General features: G+C 42.2%; 1 protein-coding gene across 1 annotated transcript; it reads left to right on the forward strand.

Moving 5' to 3' along the window:
• Positions 1-1,595: 1,595 nt before the first annotated feature.
• On the forward strand, positions 1,596-12,738 carry LOC142935280 (excitatory amino acid transporter 1-like). Its single transcript, XM_076079517.1, has 9 exons — positions 1,596-1,734; positions 1,847-1,984; positions 3,586-3,790; positions 3,878-3,920; positions 4,713-4,993; positions 5,072-5,305; positions 10,286-10,480; positions 10,574-10,708; positions 11,785-12,738. The coding sequence occupies exons 1-9, from the start codon at positions 1,596-1,598 to the stop codon at positions 11,993-11,995; spliced, it is 1,581 nt and encodes a 526-aa protein (XP_075935632.1). The 3' UTR covers positions 11,996-12,738.
• Positions 12,739-17,019: the final 4,281 nt, after the last annotated feature.

Here is a 17,019-nt window from a genome sequence, read left to right on the forward strand (position 1 = left end):
TCACTAATTATATTCAACTCCACCAGGGAATATTTTTCCATACAGCGAGGTCACTTATTACTGCAAGAGCTCTACTTATTCGGCTAATTGTGGTGTGTCATTTACTCTGCGGAATTACGTCGAACTATAACACGTCCCAAGTGAAATGATGTGTATCAATTAAACCGGGATATTGTTTTATGATGCCAAATACAATTCTGTGTGTCTGTTTAATGTACAGCCTTCGTTAGAGCAAGAAAAAGCCAACGGATAGTGAGGAGGAGGAGATGAGGAAGATTTCTAGCTTTAGATGGATCGTTCCAAAGTAATACTATGATGATTTTCATGACAACGCTCAACAAAGTTTTTCATCACTCTGGGCTTCACTTGAAACTGTGTCACAGGGCTAACAGTGTTATTATGGGAGGCCCTTTTCTAATTTGTCCTCCTTCCCTCCATCCCCCCCTCTCTCTGTCTCTCCTCTGGATGTCTCCCCTCCCTTACAAAGGTACATGAGAGCTCTCTTTCCCACACACTCCAAGTGCTTCATGTTAGAGCTCTATCTCCCAGTCACTGCCTCACAGCTGGAGCTCTCTGAGAACTGAAGAACAAGCAGCGGTTTAAACAGGTATGTGACATCGTATCAGCTCTCTGTCTGTTCCGCTGTAACTTGTATGGGATACTATTTGTTTTAATTGCTGTGGGATTAAACACAGTTTACATGCAGCGATGAAGCTGGTTCATCTAATTTTGATCACATTTCTTGAGTTGACTTGCAATAGAAAGGAGAAAGAAAATATGAGTCTAGGAAGGTAAAGAGGGTTAGAACATGGATATGAAAGGATCAGTTTACCTCATCACTAAAAGCATAGTTTGGTTTTATTTGGAAAGATTTTCACATATCTGCATCCGCCCCAATACAATGAAGGGGAATGGAATTTAATTCATAGTGCTGACAACTTTGACAAATGAGATTTGAAAAACTCGACAGTGAAATCTTCAAAATCTATGCAAATAAGACACCATGACTAGAAACAATTGGAGGCAAGAGAGAAAATATTGAGATATATGGGAAAGAATTTATAGCAGAAGGAATGCTGTGTAAATGAATGACTGCTACACCTCCAGTGAATTTATAAAGTCCTCTTCCTATTGTCATTTAATGTTATCAACGTTTACTCAGTGAAATCAATTTTGACTCTATTTTAAAGGCTGTTGCACATGAATTTAAAGCTGGGTTCTGGTTTTGTCAACATTACATTACAGTCATTTAGCAGACGCTTTTATCCAAAGCAACTTACAATAAGTGTCTTGCTCAAGGACACATCGACATGCGACTAGCAGAGCCGGCTGGTTTGAACCGCCGACCCTCTGATTGAAAGATGGCCCTGCTATCCACTTAGCCACAGTCGCCCCTTCATATAAATAACATATACAAAGTGGCAACTTGAATGCAGCCCAGAACTTACAGTAATGTTAAGGCAAACTTGAAAAGATCCAAACCAATCATGTAAATCCCAAATGTCCTTGATAAACACTGTAGACACCTCTGCTCGGTGTAGATTTACCAGCCTGCTATCTACACTAATGCACATGTTGTGGTTTCCTACAGCAGGATGCAGCGACTCAGGGAAGGCGTTCACATACGTACAATGAAGGCAAAGAGGAAAGTGGAGGAGATCTCCAAAGAGGACGTCCAGGCTTTCCTCAAGAAGAATGCCTTTGTGCTCTTTACTGTCGGGGCAGTTATTGTTGGTGTGTATGCCTCTGCAAGCTAAATGCTCATTCAGTCTGTATCTCCTCTGCATTACCAACACTCCACATAGAGATCCACCTACAGTATATAATGCTGTCACTCTCTCTGCAGGTATTGTTCTGGGATTCACGCTGCGCCCATATAAGATGACCTATCGAGAGGTGAAGTACTTCTCCTTCCCTGGAGAGCTGTTAATGAGAATGCTTCAGATGCTTGTTCTCCCCTTACTGGTATCCAGTCTGATAACAGGTACGACGTCTGTCAGTGGATACAGGACTTGTTAACATTCACTTTGTTCTGGATTCTCAGAGTTATGAGTCTGTTTCTCCTCAGAGGTCTTCTATGTTCATGTGATTGGTCAGCTGTCACTTTAGCACCATGTCTTCATCAGACACTACACTGATAATACATTTTGGTATGTGTTGTACAAATTGAGGGAAGAGATATGCCATTCATTGAAAAAGGAGTTGCAACTGGGGAAACGGGTTAGAGATCTTTTTTATCATGACAACAAATTTTTCATCCTAGTATTTGTCTTATTGTGAAATGATCAACAGCATCTCAGATAGGTGTAATAACATATAAGACACTGGGCTTGCTGGGAGAGAATGAGGTGGTTCACAGGGAGGTCATGTTCACAACCCACTGAGGAGGCCAGCCTCACCCCCAGCCTGGTGATGAAGAGATCCCCACTGAATCACTTACAGAGAACACTTGGTTAACTAGAGAAGGTGCTTCATCCTTGTGGCCGCTATGCACTCGGCCTATTCTCATGGTTTGCAGCAGTGGACCTCAACTTGTTTTAAGGCAGTCTGCCACTGAAACTTAAAAGGAACTTATTTCGTTTCCACCCACAAATTAGAAAATGATAAAGTTACAGTAGGCCTCTCGCTTTTTCTTGTGTCAACAAAAGGTTGGTTTCCATATTGCTAACATTTTCCATGTTGTGAAAGCTTTTCCTTTAATTAAGCCTACAGTCTGTCATTTAGACGTCAGTCCAGACTTTAGAAGCTCCCTTTCAGTATCTCACTTAGTTGCAATAGAGAAAAGGCAGTCAGAGGTGGGATTCAGAGCTGTACATATTACACTTCATCTTTGGGAAGGCAATAAAACACTGCACCATAGTTGCACTGTGCACCAACACTGACCTAGAATTTGAAAATGAACTTGTGTTGGTTTCAACAAAACGTAATATTTGGGTTCAGCTCACAGTAATTCAGGTTTATTGATCTGCTGTTTCTACTGACATGCACCGTGGGAATTGTAGTTAACTTCTGTCCTGTGATCTGGACGGAGTGTTTTAACTAAACAGGCTTCAAGTGACCTCATAGCAGGTCCCCAGTAGAGGATTTTGTTTTTGTTAACACGTTCACTGAGAATAACTGTTTTTTCTCTGATTGTCTGGGAAATATGTGCTATCTGCACTCACAGTGCATCACAGCTGAGTGCCACAATTATTTTCCCTTCTTTAAGATAGTGCAGAGTAGCTCTTTTAAACCGTTTAATGCTATTCACGAAGTGCACATTCACAAAATGGCAAACGTTTTATCTTTTCTGTCATAAACAGGAAAACCTTCAACAAAAAATGTGAATGCCCTTCTTTTGAATTACAACTACCATTTGCCACTTGAAAGCATAATCCACTCCAAAGGGTTCCTTTAAAGATAACATCCGCCGGACCCACTGTTATATAATTCATTCATAATCTGCCCACTGCTTCAAAACAAACAAACTGGACAGAGAAAACTTCACCACCAGAACTAGTGCTGACAGGGCACTGCTTTGTAAAGAATATTAGTACATGTCTTAATACTCTGATACTGACTGCATTTCCAACCTCTGTCCATTAGGAATGGCAGCTTTAGACAGCAAAGCCTCAGGAAAGATGGGCATGAGAGCCCTGATTTACTACATGACCACGACCTTTATCGCAGTCTTCATTGGTATCATAGTCGTCCTCATCATCCACCCAGGAAAAGGATCAAAAGCTGAGTTTGGAAAGCAGCAGAAGATAGAGCAAGTCAGTCCTGCTGATGCCTTCTTAGATCTGATCAGGTAACCTGCATATATGATAGTATTCACAAAGTTTGAATGGAACTGGCCAACACCATCTCTTACTCACTGTGTGATTTCTCATTACAGAAATATGTTTCCACCGAACTTGGTCCAAGCCTGCACACAGCAGGTGAGCTTCACAACGAATATTGATACTCAATTTGCAGTAGCTTTTATCTATGAAGACCGAAAATAGGTAATCTTTTGACAAGCGGCCTCTAGCCCCTAGAGTGTTCATTTCAATCAGGAGAGTCTTCATTTAGAGTGAACAATAATTCATTACATAGAGCACAATGAGATGAATAGCGAAGAGTCTCTGGCCATTAGACCCCATTGGGACGTAGAATAGTGAAGGGGGTCATCATGAGGTATTTAGTTCAGGAATGCTTCCCCCTGGAGTCCAGACACTGGTGGTGGTAAATGGATTTGCATTTGTATATTTCTACACATCAGGACTAGACTAATTCCCATTCATGCACATTCATACACAAATGGCACAGCCTTCAGGGGCAAATTGGGGTTATGTGTCTTGCCCAAGGACACATCGACATGGACTAGAGGAGCCGGGATCGGACTGCCCTGGTGGTGGTGAAGATCACTGGACTGGTCACTAGATATGACTGAAGGTGAAGGGGGTGGAGGGGGGTCGTATCGGTTCTGACAGCAGCAGAGAGGAGAACAGCTTCAAAATCTGACAGCAACAATATGATTGGCTTAGGGAGGTCGTGGAAGAATCTGGTTGGTATAGGGTTAATGTTAGAGTTAGAGTGAACGCCCATAATCACTACTATAAACATTGGGTGAGCCAGGAGGGCACAGTAATTTAACTCAAAGTATATCGACCAGATTCTGAATGTTAACTAGTGCAGTGGTATGTTTCAAAGTCCACTAGTATAAGTCCTTTAACTCTCTCATTCTCCAGTTCAAAACCAAATATGGAAAGCGAACAGTCCATGTGACTGTCACAGTGAATGACACCCTCTTCAACTCGACCAATGGCACACAAGAGGTCATGGAGATCACCCGGGAGGAAGTGATCCCAGTGTCGGGTCAGGTGAATGGGGTCAATGCTCTCGGGCTGGTGGTCTTCTCCATGTGCTTTGGTCTAATAATTGGCAGCATGAAGGAGCAGGGCCAGATCCTGAGGGATTTCTTCGACAGCCTCAATGAAGCTATCATGCGCCTGGTTGCCATCATCATGTGGTAAGACTTTGCTTTCAGTGGGAGGTGTTGAACGTCACACTTATTTTCAATAACTCGCTGTTCCTCTTGTCCTCTCAGGTATGCTCCTATTGGTATCCTGTTCCTGATTGCAGGAAAGATTGTGGAAATGGATGATCTGACACAGATGGGCGGCCAGCTGGCTATGTATACCATCACAGTTATCATTGGCTTACTGATACATGGAGTTCTTATTCTTCCCACTCTTTATTTTGTTATCACTCGGCAAAACCCTTTTATCTTCATTGCTGGTCTCCTGCAAGCCTTGATAACAGCCCTGGGGACCTCCTCCAGGTGAGTCGTGTCCGACACTACCACACTTCAATAAATGAATCACAACTATTCCCTAAAACGAACTACACTTGGCCTTTGAACGACCCAAAACCTGTTTTGTCTGATAAACGTGTCCGTATGCTTCAATCTAAGTCTGTCCAATTGTCAAACCTTTTTGCCATCAGAATTGTGAGGGCTGCATCCAGGTGTGGAAATATGTACAGTTTGAACATTTAGTTTTTTTGATCTTAGTATGGGTTCAAATAGGTACGGATGTAACGTCATGTGACTCAGTGATGTCAGTAAAAGTAACTCAACTTTTGGTTTTACACAGGACACAAACGGCGGCCCCCTGAGTGAAAGTCCTGTATTTGTTTGACCCATCCACCACATCCTCCCTCCAGCCCTTGGAGCACTTTCTCACTCTTAACACTATGTCCATTGCTATGAGCATCTAAACTTGATGCGGATGGGTTTACATTGGGTTAGTTGAAATCCTGATGCGTCTCATACAGATGCTAAGTCTCTTGAGTCTGTATTTGATGACGTGAGAGTAAGGCCTGTACTGTGAAGCAGGATTTAAGCAGGATTTAAGTTTAGCGAGGTAACTTCAGGATTAACTCTGGGTTTACAGTCCTACGACGGAGGTTCACTTCTTACCGGGATAGATCGTCATGGTAACTGATGCTGAGCACATAACCTGCTCCGGAGCAGGTTATGTGCTCATGAATAGTTATAATATTACACAATTATGAAGCAGTTAAAGTCATAATCCAGACTGATAGTAACACAGTTTAAACTGACACATGCAGAAAAGACATCTGATAATAAATCACTGGCTGTGTGAATGTGTAAAATAACAGATTTATAATTTCACTGCTTCATCTAGAGCACGATAGATCCGACTATAATTACGTGTGTGTATTCTGTTAAGTTAATGTGTTGCTTATATGTGTTCTTATGGCGCGTGTGACAATATTTTAGCCTTGTTCTTCCAGCTGTAACCCCGGCGGTGTGAAACAGACTTGAGAACAAACAGAAAAAAAATCTGTATATATTCTCATATCATATATTCATATCCTACATTCACTTATGTGTATTAGCTTCTTGAGCCGTGTGTTGCAGTCACAGACTGGATGCATTGCCTTTTGTTACTTTGCTCCGGTTACCTTAATGTATGCTGTGGTGATCATAAGTTATGGAAGGAAACCTTCTTACTGCATTGAATTATGTTTTTATATCATTTTTTAGTCTGTTTCACACCGCTGGGGTTGCAGTTGAAAGAATAAGAACACATGTAAGCAACACATTAATTTGATGGAATTATATATTACATGTAATTATAGTCAGATCTATCGTGCTCTATATGAAGCAGTGAAATTTTAAATTTGTTATTTCACACATTTCTTTTGCATTTGTCTGTTTAAACTGTGTTGTTTTTAGTCTGGATTATGATTTTAACTTGCTGTAAACCCTTTTCTGTGAAGTTGATAAGCAGCTTTGTAGGACCGTTTAGCGGGATCACGGTAGTTAGGGTTAGTTAAACCAGATAACCAAAAGATATCTGGATGCTTGAACTGGCTTCGTAGTACAGGCCTCCAGTTGGTAAAAGACAGAGGGGAGAGTGAAATGAGAGAGACAATATTAAGCATTGGAAGAACGGAGGGAAACACAGGTTGAGCCGTGGGACAAAGAGGCGCTTCGGTTGGGACAGGTTGGGACAGGACAGGGCCAAATTTGTCTCCTTTCTTTTACCTTGGTTTGTTGGCTAGTTTGTTTTTCTGAAGTTACGGGTTTCAATAGCCCTGTACTGTAAAACAGTGCATGCCTTGGGGGCCAAAGGCAGCATTAGTTGCTGAAGTTAATATTATTCACCTTGTGTTTCTCTAATTGTGTGAATGCTGTGAATGGCTTGAAACAGATATGCGATTGGGGAATGAAGCTAGATGTCAGGAGAGGGGAACACACACACAGGAGTACAGAGAGAGAGAGAACATTACTTTGAAAGATCACTTTTTGACAGCCAGACTGTTATGTTTGTTTTTAGTTCCATGCAGCTGTTGGATTGTGTGTTAATACAGAGAGGTGCAGGAATGAGTCCTAAAACCTCAGAAATGAGTGAGCATGTGCACTTTGGGTTCCCTCATCTGGAAATCAGTGTTTTCTCAATGTGTTTTTGGTTGGATGCCTGAAATAAGGAATGTGCTTAATACAGAAGAGATTTTAACGTTTCGTTCTACAATATAAAATATGTCAGTAAATACCTCTCTAGTGTATTTAGAAGCTTTTATGTGTCTTAAAAAGGTGGTTCAAATTCTAAACGTAATAATGAATATCTTGCATTTAAGGCTACATATATTAGGAGACTGTCTGTCTATGTTCATTGATTACTGTTAATGATTCCTCACAATCATTATTAACAATGTTTTACCAAGTGATCATGAGTTTGATGGCAGACAAGCATATTAGAGGTCTTCAGTACATGTACAAGCTAATATTTAACACCAAATCTTTAAACGGAGCGAACTATACTGACTGACTCGTCTTTAGTGGAGCTCCTCACTGCTGACTGGATATGAAGCCCTCTGAGGCAAATTTGTGATTTGTGATTTCGGGCTCTACAAAAATAAATTTAATTGAAATTGAATTTTCCTATCTTTATTCAAGAGTGTGGGCTTTCAATTTGAAAGCATGACTTATTGATTTCATATCAGATTGTATAATGCTCTCCCTCTAAACCCTGTCCTCATACTCAAACAGCCCCTGCTTGCACTTGGATTTCTGCTCAGACTGCTTGTGAGGAGAGGGGCTGAAGCTGGAACGCAAGAAATCTGTGCAAGCAACAATATATCTGAGTGCAAGCATACAGTTTAAACAGAAATCCAAGCGCAAGCAGGGGGTGTTTGTGTGTGAGGACAGGGTTTAGAGGGAGAACATTTCAAAATATTAAATTAAATCAATAAGAACTCACTCTTGAGTAAAGATAGGAAAGAAAGCTGCATAACTGAAATCACTGTTGTCAGCTCAGTCATGATACACATACATTACTTCCTAAAAGCTTACTGAAATGCCATGAAAGCCACAGAGACAGTGACAGCCATAACTCTGCTGCAAATTAGTCGGCCACTGAGCTATTAACAGTTCTTATAGGCAGTGGTGGAAAGTAAATAAGTAGCCTACATTTATTTAAAGCTATTGAATGAAATAAAAACCCAGCCTATGTTGCCAACTATTTTACAGTGAAATTAGCTCGCAGCACTAAATCCAAAAGTCCTTAAATCTAGAAAGAATGTCTGCAAGCCTGATAGTCCCTTTACGCCTCCCTCCAAAATGATCATTATGAACATAAACAACAAACATTGCTACTGTTAGTAATGTTAGACAGGTAGGGAAGGAAGACAGGTAGGTAGACAGCAGGGTAGGTGGACAGGAAAGTAGGTAAGCACACAGGTGGGTAGGTAGATATGTGTACAGGTAAGCACACAGGTGGGTAGGTAGATACGTATACAGGTAAGCACACAGGTGGGTAGGTAGATACGTATACAGGTAAGCACACAGGTGGGTAGGTAGATATGTAGATAGGTAAGCACACAGGTGGGTAGGTAGATACGTATACAGGTAAGCACACAGGTGGGTAGGTAGATACGTATACAGGTAAGCACACAGGTGGGTAGGTAGATATGTAGATAGGTAAGCACACAGGTGGGTAGGTAGATACGTATACAGGTAAGCACACAGGTGGGTAGGTAGATACGTATACAGGTAAGCACACAGGTGGGTAGGTAGATATGTAGATAGGTAAGCACACAGGTGGGTAGGTAGATACGTATACAGGTAAGCACACAGGTGGGTAGGTAGATATGTATACAGGTAAGCACACAGGTGGGTAGGTAGATATGTATACAGGTAAGCACACAGGTGGGTAGGTAGATACGTATACAGGTAAGCACACAGGTGGGTAGGTAGATACGTATACAGGTAAGCACACAGGTGGGTAGGTAGATACGTATACAGGTAAGCACACAGGTGGGTAGGTAGATATGTATACAGGTAAGCACACAGGTGGGTAGGTAGATATGTATACAGGTAAGCACACAGGTGGGTAGGTAGATATGTAGATAGGTAAGCACACAGGTGGGTAGGTAGATACGTATACAGGTAAGCACACAGGTGGGTAGGTAGATATGTATACAGGTAAGCACACAGGTGGGTAGGTAGATATGTATACAGGTAAGCACACAGGTGGGTAGGTAGATATGTAGATAGGTAAGCACACAGGTGGGTAGGTAGATACGTATACAGGTAAGCACACAGGTGGGTAGGTAGATATGTATACAGGTAAGCACACAGGTGGGTAGGTAGATATGTAGATAGGTAAGCACACAGGTGGGTAGGTAGATACGTATACAGGTAAGCACACAGGTGGGTAGGTAGATACGTATACAGGTAAGCACACAGGTGGGTAGGTAGATACGTATACAGGTAAGCACACAGGTGGGTAGGTAGATACGTATACAGGTAAGCACACAGGTGGGTAGGTAGATACGTATACAGGTAAGCACACAGGTGGGTAGGTAGATACGTATACAGGTAAGCACACAGGTGGGTAGGTAGATATGTAGATAGGTAAGCACACAGGTGGGTAGGTAGATATGTAGATAGGTAAGCACACAGGTGGGTAGTCCATCCAATCTATTTAGATTGTATGGCGGTTCAGTATAGTCAGTTCAGTTTGAAGATTTGCTGTTAAAGATGTGTTCATGTACTGAACACTTCTAGACTGAATGGTGATATGATCACTGACTGGTGTACAGTGGGCTTCATGCTGAAGTGCATTTGAATGAGATGGAATCACTTAGCTTAGAAAAAAAGTGAGCCAAGCAAAAAATGAACTGAATGCAACAATTCAAGCAAAGTGAATCAGAATTTCCACCTGTGAAGGATATTTCCCAACATGTAAGACTGTTTTTTAAACTATTTTTCCATTCTTCCATCTCTCAGCTCAGCCACCCTCCCTGTCACCTTTAAATGTCTGGAGGAGAACAACAAAATTGACAAGCGAATCACACGTTTCGTACTGCCTGTGGGTGCCACCATCAACATGGATGGAACAGCTCTGTATGAGGCACTGGCAGCCATCTTTATTGCCCAGGTCAACAATATAGAGATGAACTTTGGTCAGATCATCACCATCAGGTTAAAAGAAAGAGGAGGATCATAGATTATGCTTCTGCAAAACAAATGAAAAATCCCAGCATTTTTATCTGTGTATGCTTCTCTTCAATCTAGTATTACGGCGACTGCAGCCAGTATCGGAGCTGCTGGCATCCCTCAGGCAGGCCTGGTCACCATGGTGATTGTACTGACCTCTGTTGGACTTCCTACTGATGACATCACTCTCATCATTGCGGTTGATTGGTTTCTGTGAGTGGCTTCCTGGATCATGAACATGTGAACAATAATACATTGTGTGTGACACGTTGCTCTGTGAAGTGCTGTAACTTTAACTCTGTCATCTTAAAGGTCAGAAGCAGATCTGTATCTACTACCACCTAGTGACATACTTCTCTCTCCCCGGAGTCTCGTTCTACATCTTCCCTTTTGTATTGAATATTTTTGCAATGAGTTTTAACATAGAAACATAATTAGGTTTCCCAAATTAATCATTTCAATTAGAATACCCTTCCCTGAAATTACTCAGCTAACTGGGGTAATAAGAAAAATACCCTTCTCTCCTTTGACTGGAATGGACCAAATCTGACTGTCTGTCAAAGCATTCCCACACGAAGACAGGCCCAGAAGTATAGTATAGTGTTTAATGAATAAAAGCCTGTATGTTCTAAAGCTACAGCTGTGTTTTATAAAGCAAGAATAACAGCGAACCAGGCTTATTTTCAGGTTTAGGTAAGTCTGGCCTAAGTTCTCATAGAAACTTTCCTTGAGACTAGTCTGGTCCACTCAGGCTAGTTGTCAAGCTTAGCTTCCCCTCAGGCTGAAAGGTTTTAAGACTTTAGATACAGCTCACATTACAAAAGGTTAAGCCTTGGGGGAACTACCAGAGACCTTTTTGTTGGCCGGGGGCAGGTTTCAGGAAGTCACTGCTCTCAGCAAAGAAATAGTCCAGAACATAACCACCCATCAATCCAGAACTTGTTTTTTAAAACTTTTTTTGTTATACAAATGAAAGATAAAAGTTATATATGTCAAATATAACATGTTCATCAGTGAGCTTTAGAGGTGCTGGTTACAGAGCCATGATAGCTGTTGGTAGTCTTTATGCTAAACTAAGCTAATAGCATTCTGGCTCCAGCTCCATCTGCTCGTCTAATAAATGATTGTATTTGGCAAAGTATTTTATTTGCATTTTACCTCATTTCAGTTGCATACAACTAAATGAAGAAAAGCAACTCTGCCCTCAAATATAGCTGCAGTTACCGTGCACCCAGCATGTTTGCCCACTTAATTGCCCTTTTATTGTCTTTGTTCATGCTGGAGAGTAGGGACCGTCTGCGTACCACGACCAATGTCTTGGGGGATTCGATCGGAGCCGGCATTGTGGAGTTCCTGTCCCGACATGAGCTCCGCAGCAAAGACGTGGAGATGGGAAACTCAGTGCTGGAGGAGAGGGAGAGGAAGAAACCCTACAAGCTCATCTCCCAAGATAGTGATTTTGAAAATGACAAACGTACTCACAGTGAATCAAACATGTAGTTCAACATCATTACCGTGTACAAGCACTTACAGCTGGTTCTGTTTTGGGGAGTAGGGACCTAATCGTCAACCAGTTTTACTGTTATTATTTCACACTTTTTTGATTTGATAACATTCCTTTATTATCTCTTTCATCCAAAATGACATAATGTGCTGACATTATTTGGTTTTCGTTCAAATAGGACTGGTAGTTTTTGTTTTGTAAGTTTACTACTGAAATTAACATTTTAACCACATATTACCCTCATGTAGAGTTTGAGCTGGAAGTAGGTTTAGATATGTGCTGGATGAAAGATAAAACACTGCAGTGAACCACAGAGATATTATGATATGATATATTAAGAAATTATATATTTGGACTCTAACCATTTTTCCACCAGGACATGACTAAAGTTAAATTAAAATGTGTCTATATTGTCCCAACATTAGATGGTTAATATTGTGGTTATTACAGGTTTGATTTTTATGTTTCAGTGGTACAGGTTCACAGATTCTTTCTCATACAAGAATTGCAAATGCATGTGTGTGTGTGCACATTCACATCCTGACAGTGTGTGACTTTTTATCAACATTGCTGATTCACTGCAGATATGAGAAAAGTGACTATGTTGGGTTATTAATACATGTTAAAGCCTCTGATTTCAATATGAATGTGTGAAAAAGAATTCAACAACTGAACATAAAAACAGTTGTTTTAGATTTTGTTTATTATAACTTCAGTGAAATAAACCGAAAAAAAAGCCTTTCCTGCCTGTCTCCCTTTTATTCATGTCAGGGATCATTTCAATTGATTAAATAATTAAATATTATAAAGAGAGAGAGAGAGAGAGATTATAAAGAAGAGTGAAGAGTATTTAGAACATTGGAAAGAAGAAAGCCAAAGTAGAATAGAAAGTAATCTGGCCCCAAAAAAAGATGATGAATTGTCAGAATATCTCTCTACTGTCAGAGATATAAAGCAGAGACACTTCTCACCAAGTACAGGCTCAGTGACCACAAACTGAAAATCCAAACAGGAAGACACTAAAAACCATGGCAACGAAAAGAAAACAGAGTATGTGGTTACTGTTGGACAGGTTAGGTAAGGAGCGTGGCCCTCCCACGAGGGGCACTGGCACAAGGGGGCTGTCCTTTAAAAAGGCTTTAATAAAAACCCTAAAAATAAAAGACAATTAAGACAATTTTATTAAAAACAGCCTGGCAGCAGAGCAACTGACAGCGGGACAGGTAGAGAGGAAATGTTAAAAGGGGAAGGGGAGTTAAAAAGTGGGCAAACATGGGGACAAAGGAATAAAAAACACAATAATACACAGTACCTCCCTAATGGATATATAAATAAAACGTATAAATCAATTTATATAAAAAGATAAATTAACATATAAAATGTATATACACAAACAACACCTCTAAAACTTTAAAAAGATAAATAAATAAATAAGTGCTTTTAAAAAAAAGGGGGGGGGGGGGGAAAGGGGGGTCAAATTAACATATAATAAATGTATATACACACACACACACACACACACACACACACACACACACACACCACCTCTAAAACTTTAAAAAGATAAATAAATAAATAAGTGCTTAAAAAATAAACATAAAAGTGAAATTATGCACATAAAAGTGAAAAAATGCCCAATAACCTCCTCCCACGTCCGCCGCTGGATCGGGAGTAAAAAGTGGGCCTCGTCTGCCTGTGGGGAGAGGGGAGGACATAGGGTGTGTCTCTACCAGGGGAAAGTTAAAATAGATAAATAAATTAAAAGATAAGATAAATAAAAATATAAATAAATAATTTAACAATAATATACAATTAAAAGAGTTAAAAAGGTGAATAAGACCATGCATAATATATTAAAACCACACGTGAGACAAATATAAATATATTAATGAATAAATAAATAAATACACACACGTATATAAAGGAAATCCCATGGTGGAGATATAATGGGGGGGGGGGGGGTTTGAGAAAAGGCAAGGCAGGCGAGGCTCCAATAAAAACAGACTGGGAGTTAATATTTTTCATTAAGCCCGTGCGGGTCTATAGTTCCCAGTCTGTGGATCCATTTCCTCTCCGCTGCTTGCCGCTGCGCCCTGCTCCACTGCCCGCTGCTCTCCAGGCCCACACTCTGGAGACCGTGTGAGCCATGGAGTTTAAAATGTGCATATAGGACGCTCGTGCCATTCCCACTATTGATCATGTACAAGTGCTGTTTAACTCTAAGGTGCAACTCATTCTTTGTCTCCCCCACGTATAGTTTGTGGCAGGCCCTGCATCTGAGAGCATAAACCACATTGGAGGCTGTGGATGGCAGGGCCTGCCCCAAGTTAAAACCGAGTCTGCTCTGGGGGTTAAAAACGTGGGGGAGACGCATAAAACCGATCTCCTAACCTCGAAGCGCCTCCCTCCTGGTCCCTTGCTTGTTGAGGTCAGTGTGGACCAGGATGTCTTTAAGATTTTTATTTCTACGAAAGGCGGAGATCACACGGCTGTCCTCCAGGGCGGCACAGTGTTCCCTCGTCCCCTGAAAATAGCTTTTGATGGTTTTCAGCAGGTTATGGGTAGCATTAGAGAATGTTAAAAATCAAGGGGACAAGGAACTGGGCCGGAGGTTGTGGGGTGCCGGTGCCACCTCTGAAGGTGTAGGCGACCTCCGCCTTAATCGTTCTCAGGAAGCGCTTCGAGTAACCCCTGAGTCTCAACGCGCCAAAAAGGGTGCTGGTTGCCTCCTCCACATGGCCCGGGAGGGTACAGATCCTGTGGAACCGGATCAGCTGAGACTTGATGAGACCTCTAGGTGTGTTTGGGGTGATAACTGGATTTATGGAGGAGGGCGTGGCGGTCCGTTTCCTTAAAGTGAACTTTGGTGGCCAGGGTTTTGTTCTGGTCGCTGGATTCTTGGAAGAAGACCCTGGTGTCCAGGAACTCGACCGAAAGATGTTGAAGGTTATGTTTGAGTTTTATTTTCGGGTGATGTGCATTTAAAGTGTCCAAAAATGTGTGGAAGTGCTGTTCGGTGTGGTCCCAGAGGCCGAAGATGTCATCCAGGTACCGGAAGTAGAGGAGGGGTTTGTGCTGAAGTTTGAGAAAAGCCGTTCTCTCCCAATGGGCCAGGTAGATGTTGGCATACGCTGGAGAGTATTTCCGGCCCATTGCACACCCGCACAACTGGAGATAGTGTTTATTGTAAAATGTGAAGTCGTTCCGAGTCAAGGTGATGTTGAGGAGTTGAATAATTTCTTTGTCTGGTCTGTCTGGATCGGGGTATTTATTAAAAATGTCTTGAATGGCAATGAGGCCGAGTGGAGTTTCAATGTTGGTGTACAGAGATTCAATGTCAATGGTAAAAAGAAAGGTATGACCGGGTACCTGGAGGTTTTTAATTTTATTGATGAAGTGATAAGTGTCCTGAAGATAACCGGGGTGAAGTTGAGAAAGCGGATTAATAAAATGGTCAATATATTCTGTGATGTTGTAGGACTCGGAACCGCAATCGCTGACTATCGGGCGGCCGACCGGAACCACAGAGGGGACCGTCCAAGTCTCCGGAGGCTTGTGTATCTTGGGGAGCAGGTAAAAGAGGCGAGGCCTGGGCTCATCAGGACCGTCCAGGTACTGTTTTTGTTTTGAATTGATGTATTGTTTGTCATGTAGGCTATGTGTAATGTCCCTAATAAGTTGTTGTGTTTCTAGCTGTAATGGTTGCGTGAGTGGTGCATAATATGTGTTGTTATTTAATTGTCTGTCTGCTTCTAATATGTAGTTATATCTGTCCTGTAAAACAATCTGGCCCCCTTTGTCGGCTGGTTTAATGACTATGTGTTTGCTATTACCCAATGTTTTAAGAATGTGTTTGTGTTGCTGGCTAATGTTAGGCTGCGTGTGTGCAAGGGGGCGCCATCGTGTCAGTGCTGCTAGATTTTTCTGAATGAGTTGGGTGATCTGAGGTGAGAGGGTGTTAAGGCGTGGTTCCCAGCAGGACGGTCCAGTGAACAGGACAGGCTCTCGCCTCGGTGCTCCCCAGAAGTGGTCTAACAGCTTTAGCCTCCTGTGAAAGTTGTGGAGATCCCCTCTGAGCTCAGGTCGGGTGGAGGGTTTGGGTGTGGGGATGAAGGTGAGTCCTTTTTCCAGTATCTCCAGCTGTGTAGGCGTGAGGGAGAGAACGGAGCAGAGGTTGGTTATGTTAGATGAAAGGGGAGATGTGTGGTCACATTCCTCCCCCGTTACAAGTTTAACTGCTGTTTCCAGTACCCGAACACCATCTCCGCCGTCCGGGGTGTCCAGTGAATCTTGTCCTTAGTGACCTGAAAAAGAAGAGGGCTGATTTCGGGTAAAAAATGAAATTTACTGGAAATGGTGGTGTTGAGAAAGTTGAGGAGTGACTGTTTCCGGGAGTTTAAAGAGGGAGAGAAGTTAATGATGGGGATGTAGATGGTGGCGTTTGGAAAAGTGCGGTGAGCCGTTTTCCAGAGTGTTTTTAACTGTTTACTAATGGTGGTGGGTTCGTGCTCTGAAAGGCAATTGTTCAGGCCTACTGATAAAATAACATGAAGTGGTTGTGAGTGAGGAGTGAGTTTACTTAAAATTGCGTTTATGTGATGGAAGTTTGCACCGGGGTAACTGTCTACTTGAATGTGTGGGTGGGTGAATTTTGGAATGCGGGACAGGTTCGAGTCCCCAATCACCAGGGTCGTCTTCCGCACCTCCAGCGACCAGTCCTGGATTTTGCAGTAAGTGTGGGGGTGTGAGTGTGGTTCCGGGCGTCCTGGAGAGCCAGGTGGGGCCGCGGAGTTGCTGCTGGCGGCCGAAGCGGGCAAATCAGATGGTGGGGGTAAAGTCAGCGTAACGCTTTTAATGTCCCCTGTTCTCCTCATGTTTTTATTGCCCGCCTCCGTGACTGCTGTGGTGTTAGCAGATTCCGCGGCAACCCGCTCTGGCTCCCTCTGCTGGTGGGGTGTGTCTATGGGGAAAGAGGAGGAGATGGTGTTACTACACGGGAGAGCAACATTACTGTAGTGCG

The sequence above is a fragment of the Anarhichas minor genome, unplaced genomic scaffold (genome assembly GCF_050575085.1).
Source record: "Anarhichas minor isolate MPS153535 unplaced genomic scaffold, ASM5057508v1 ptg000073l, whole genome shotgun sequence".
Lineage (NCBI taxonomy): Eukaryota > Metazoa > Chordata > Actinopteri > Perciformes > Anarhichadidae > Anarhichas > Anarhichas minor.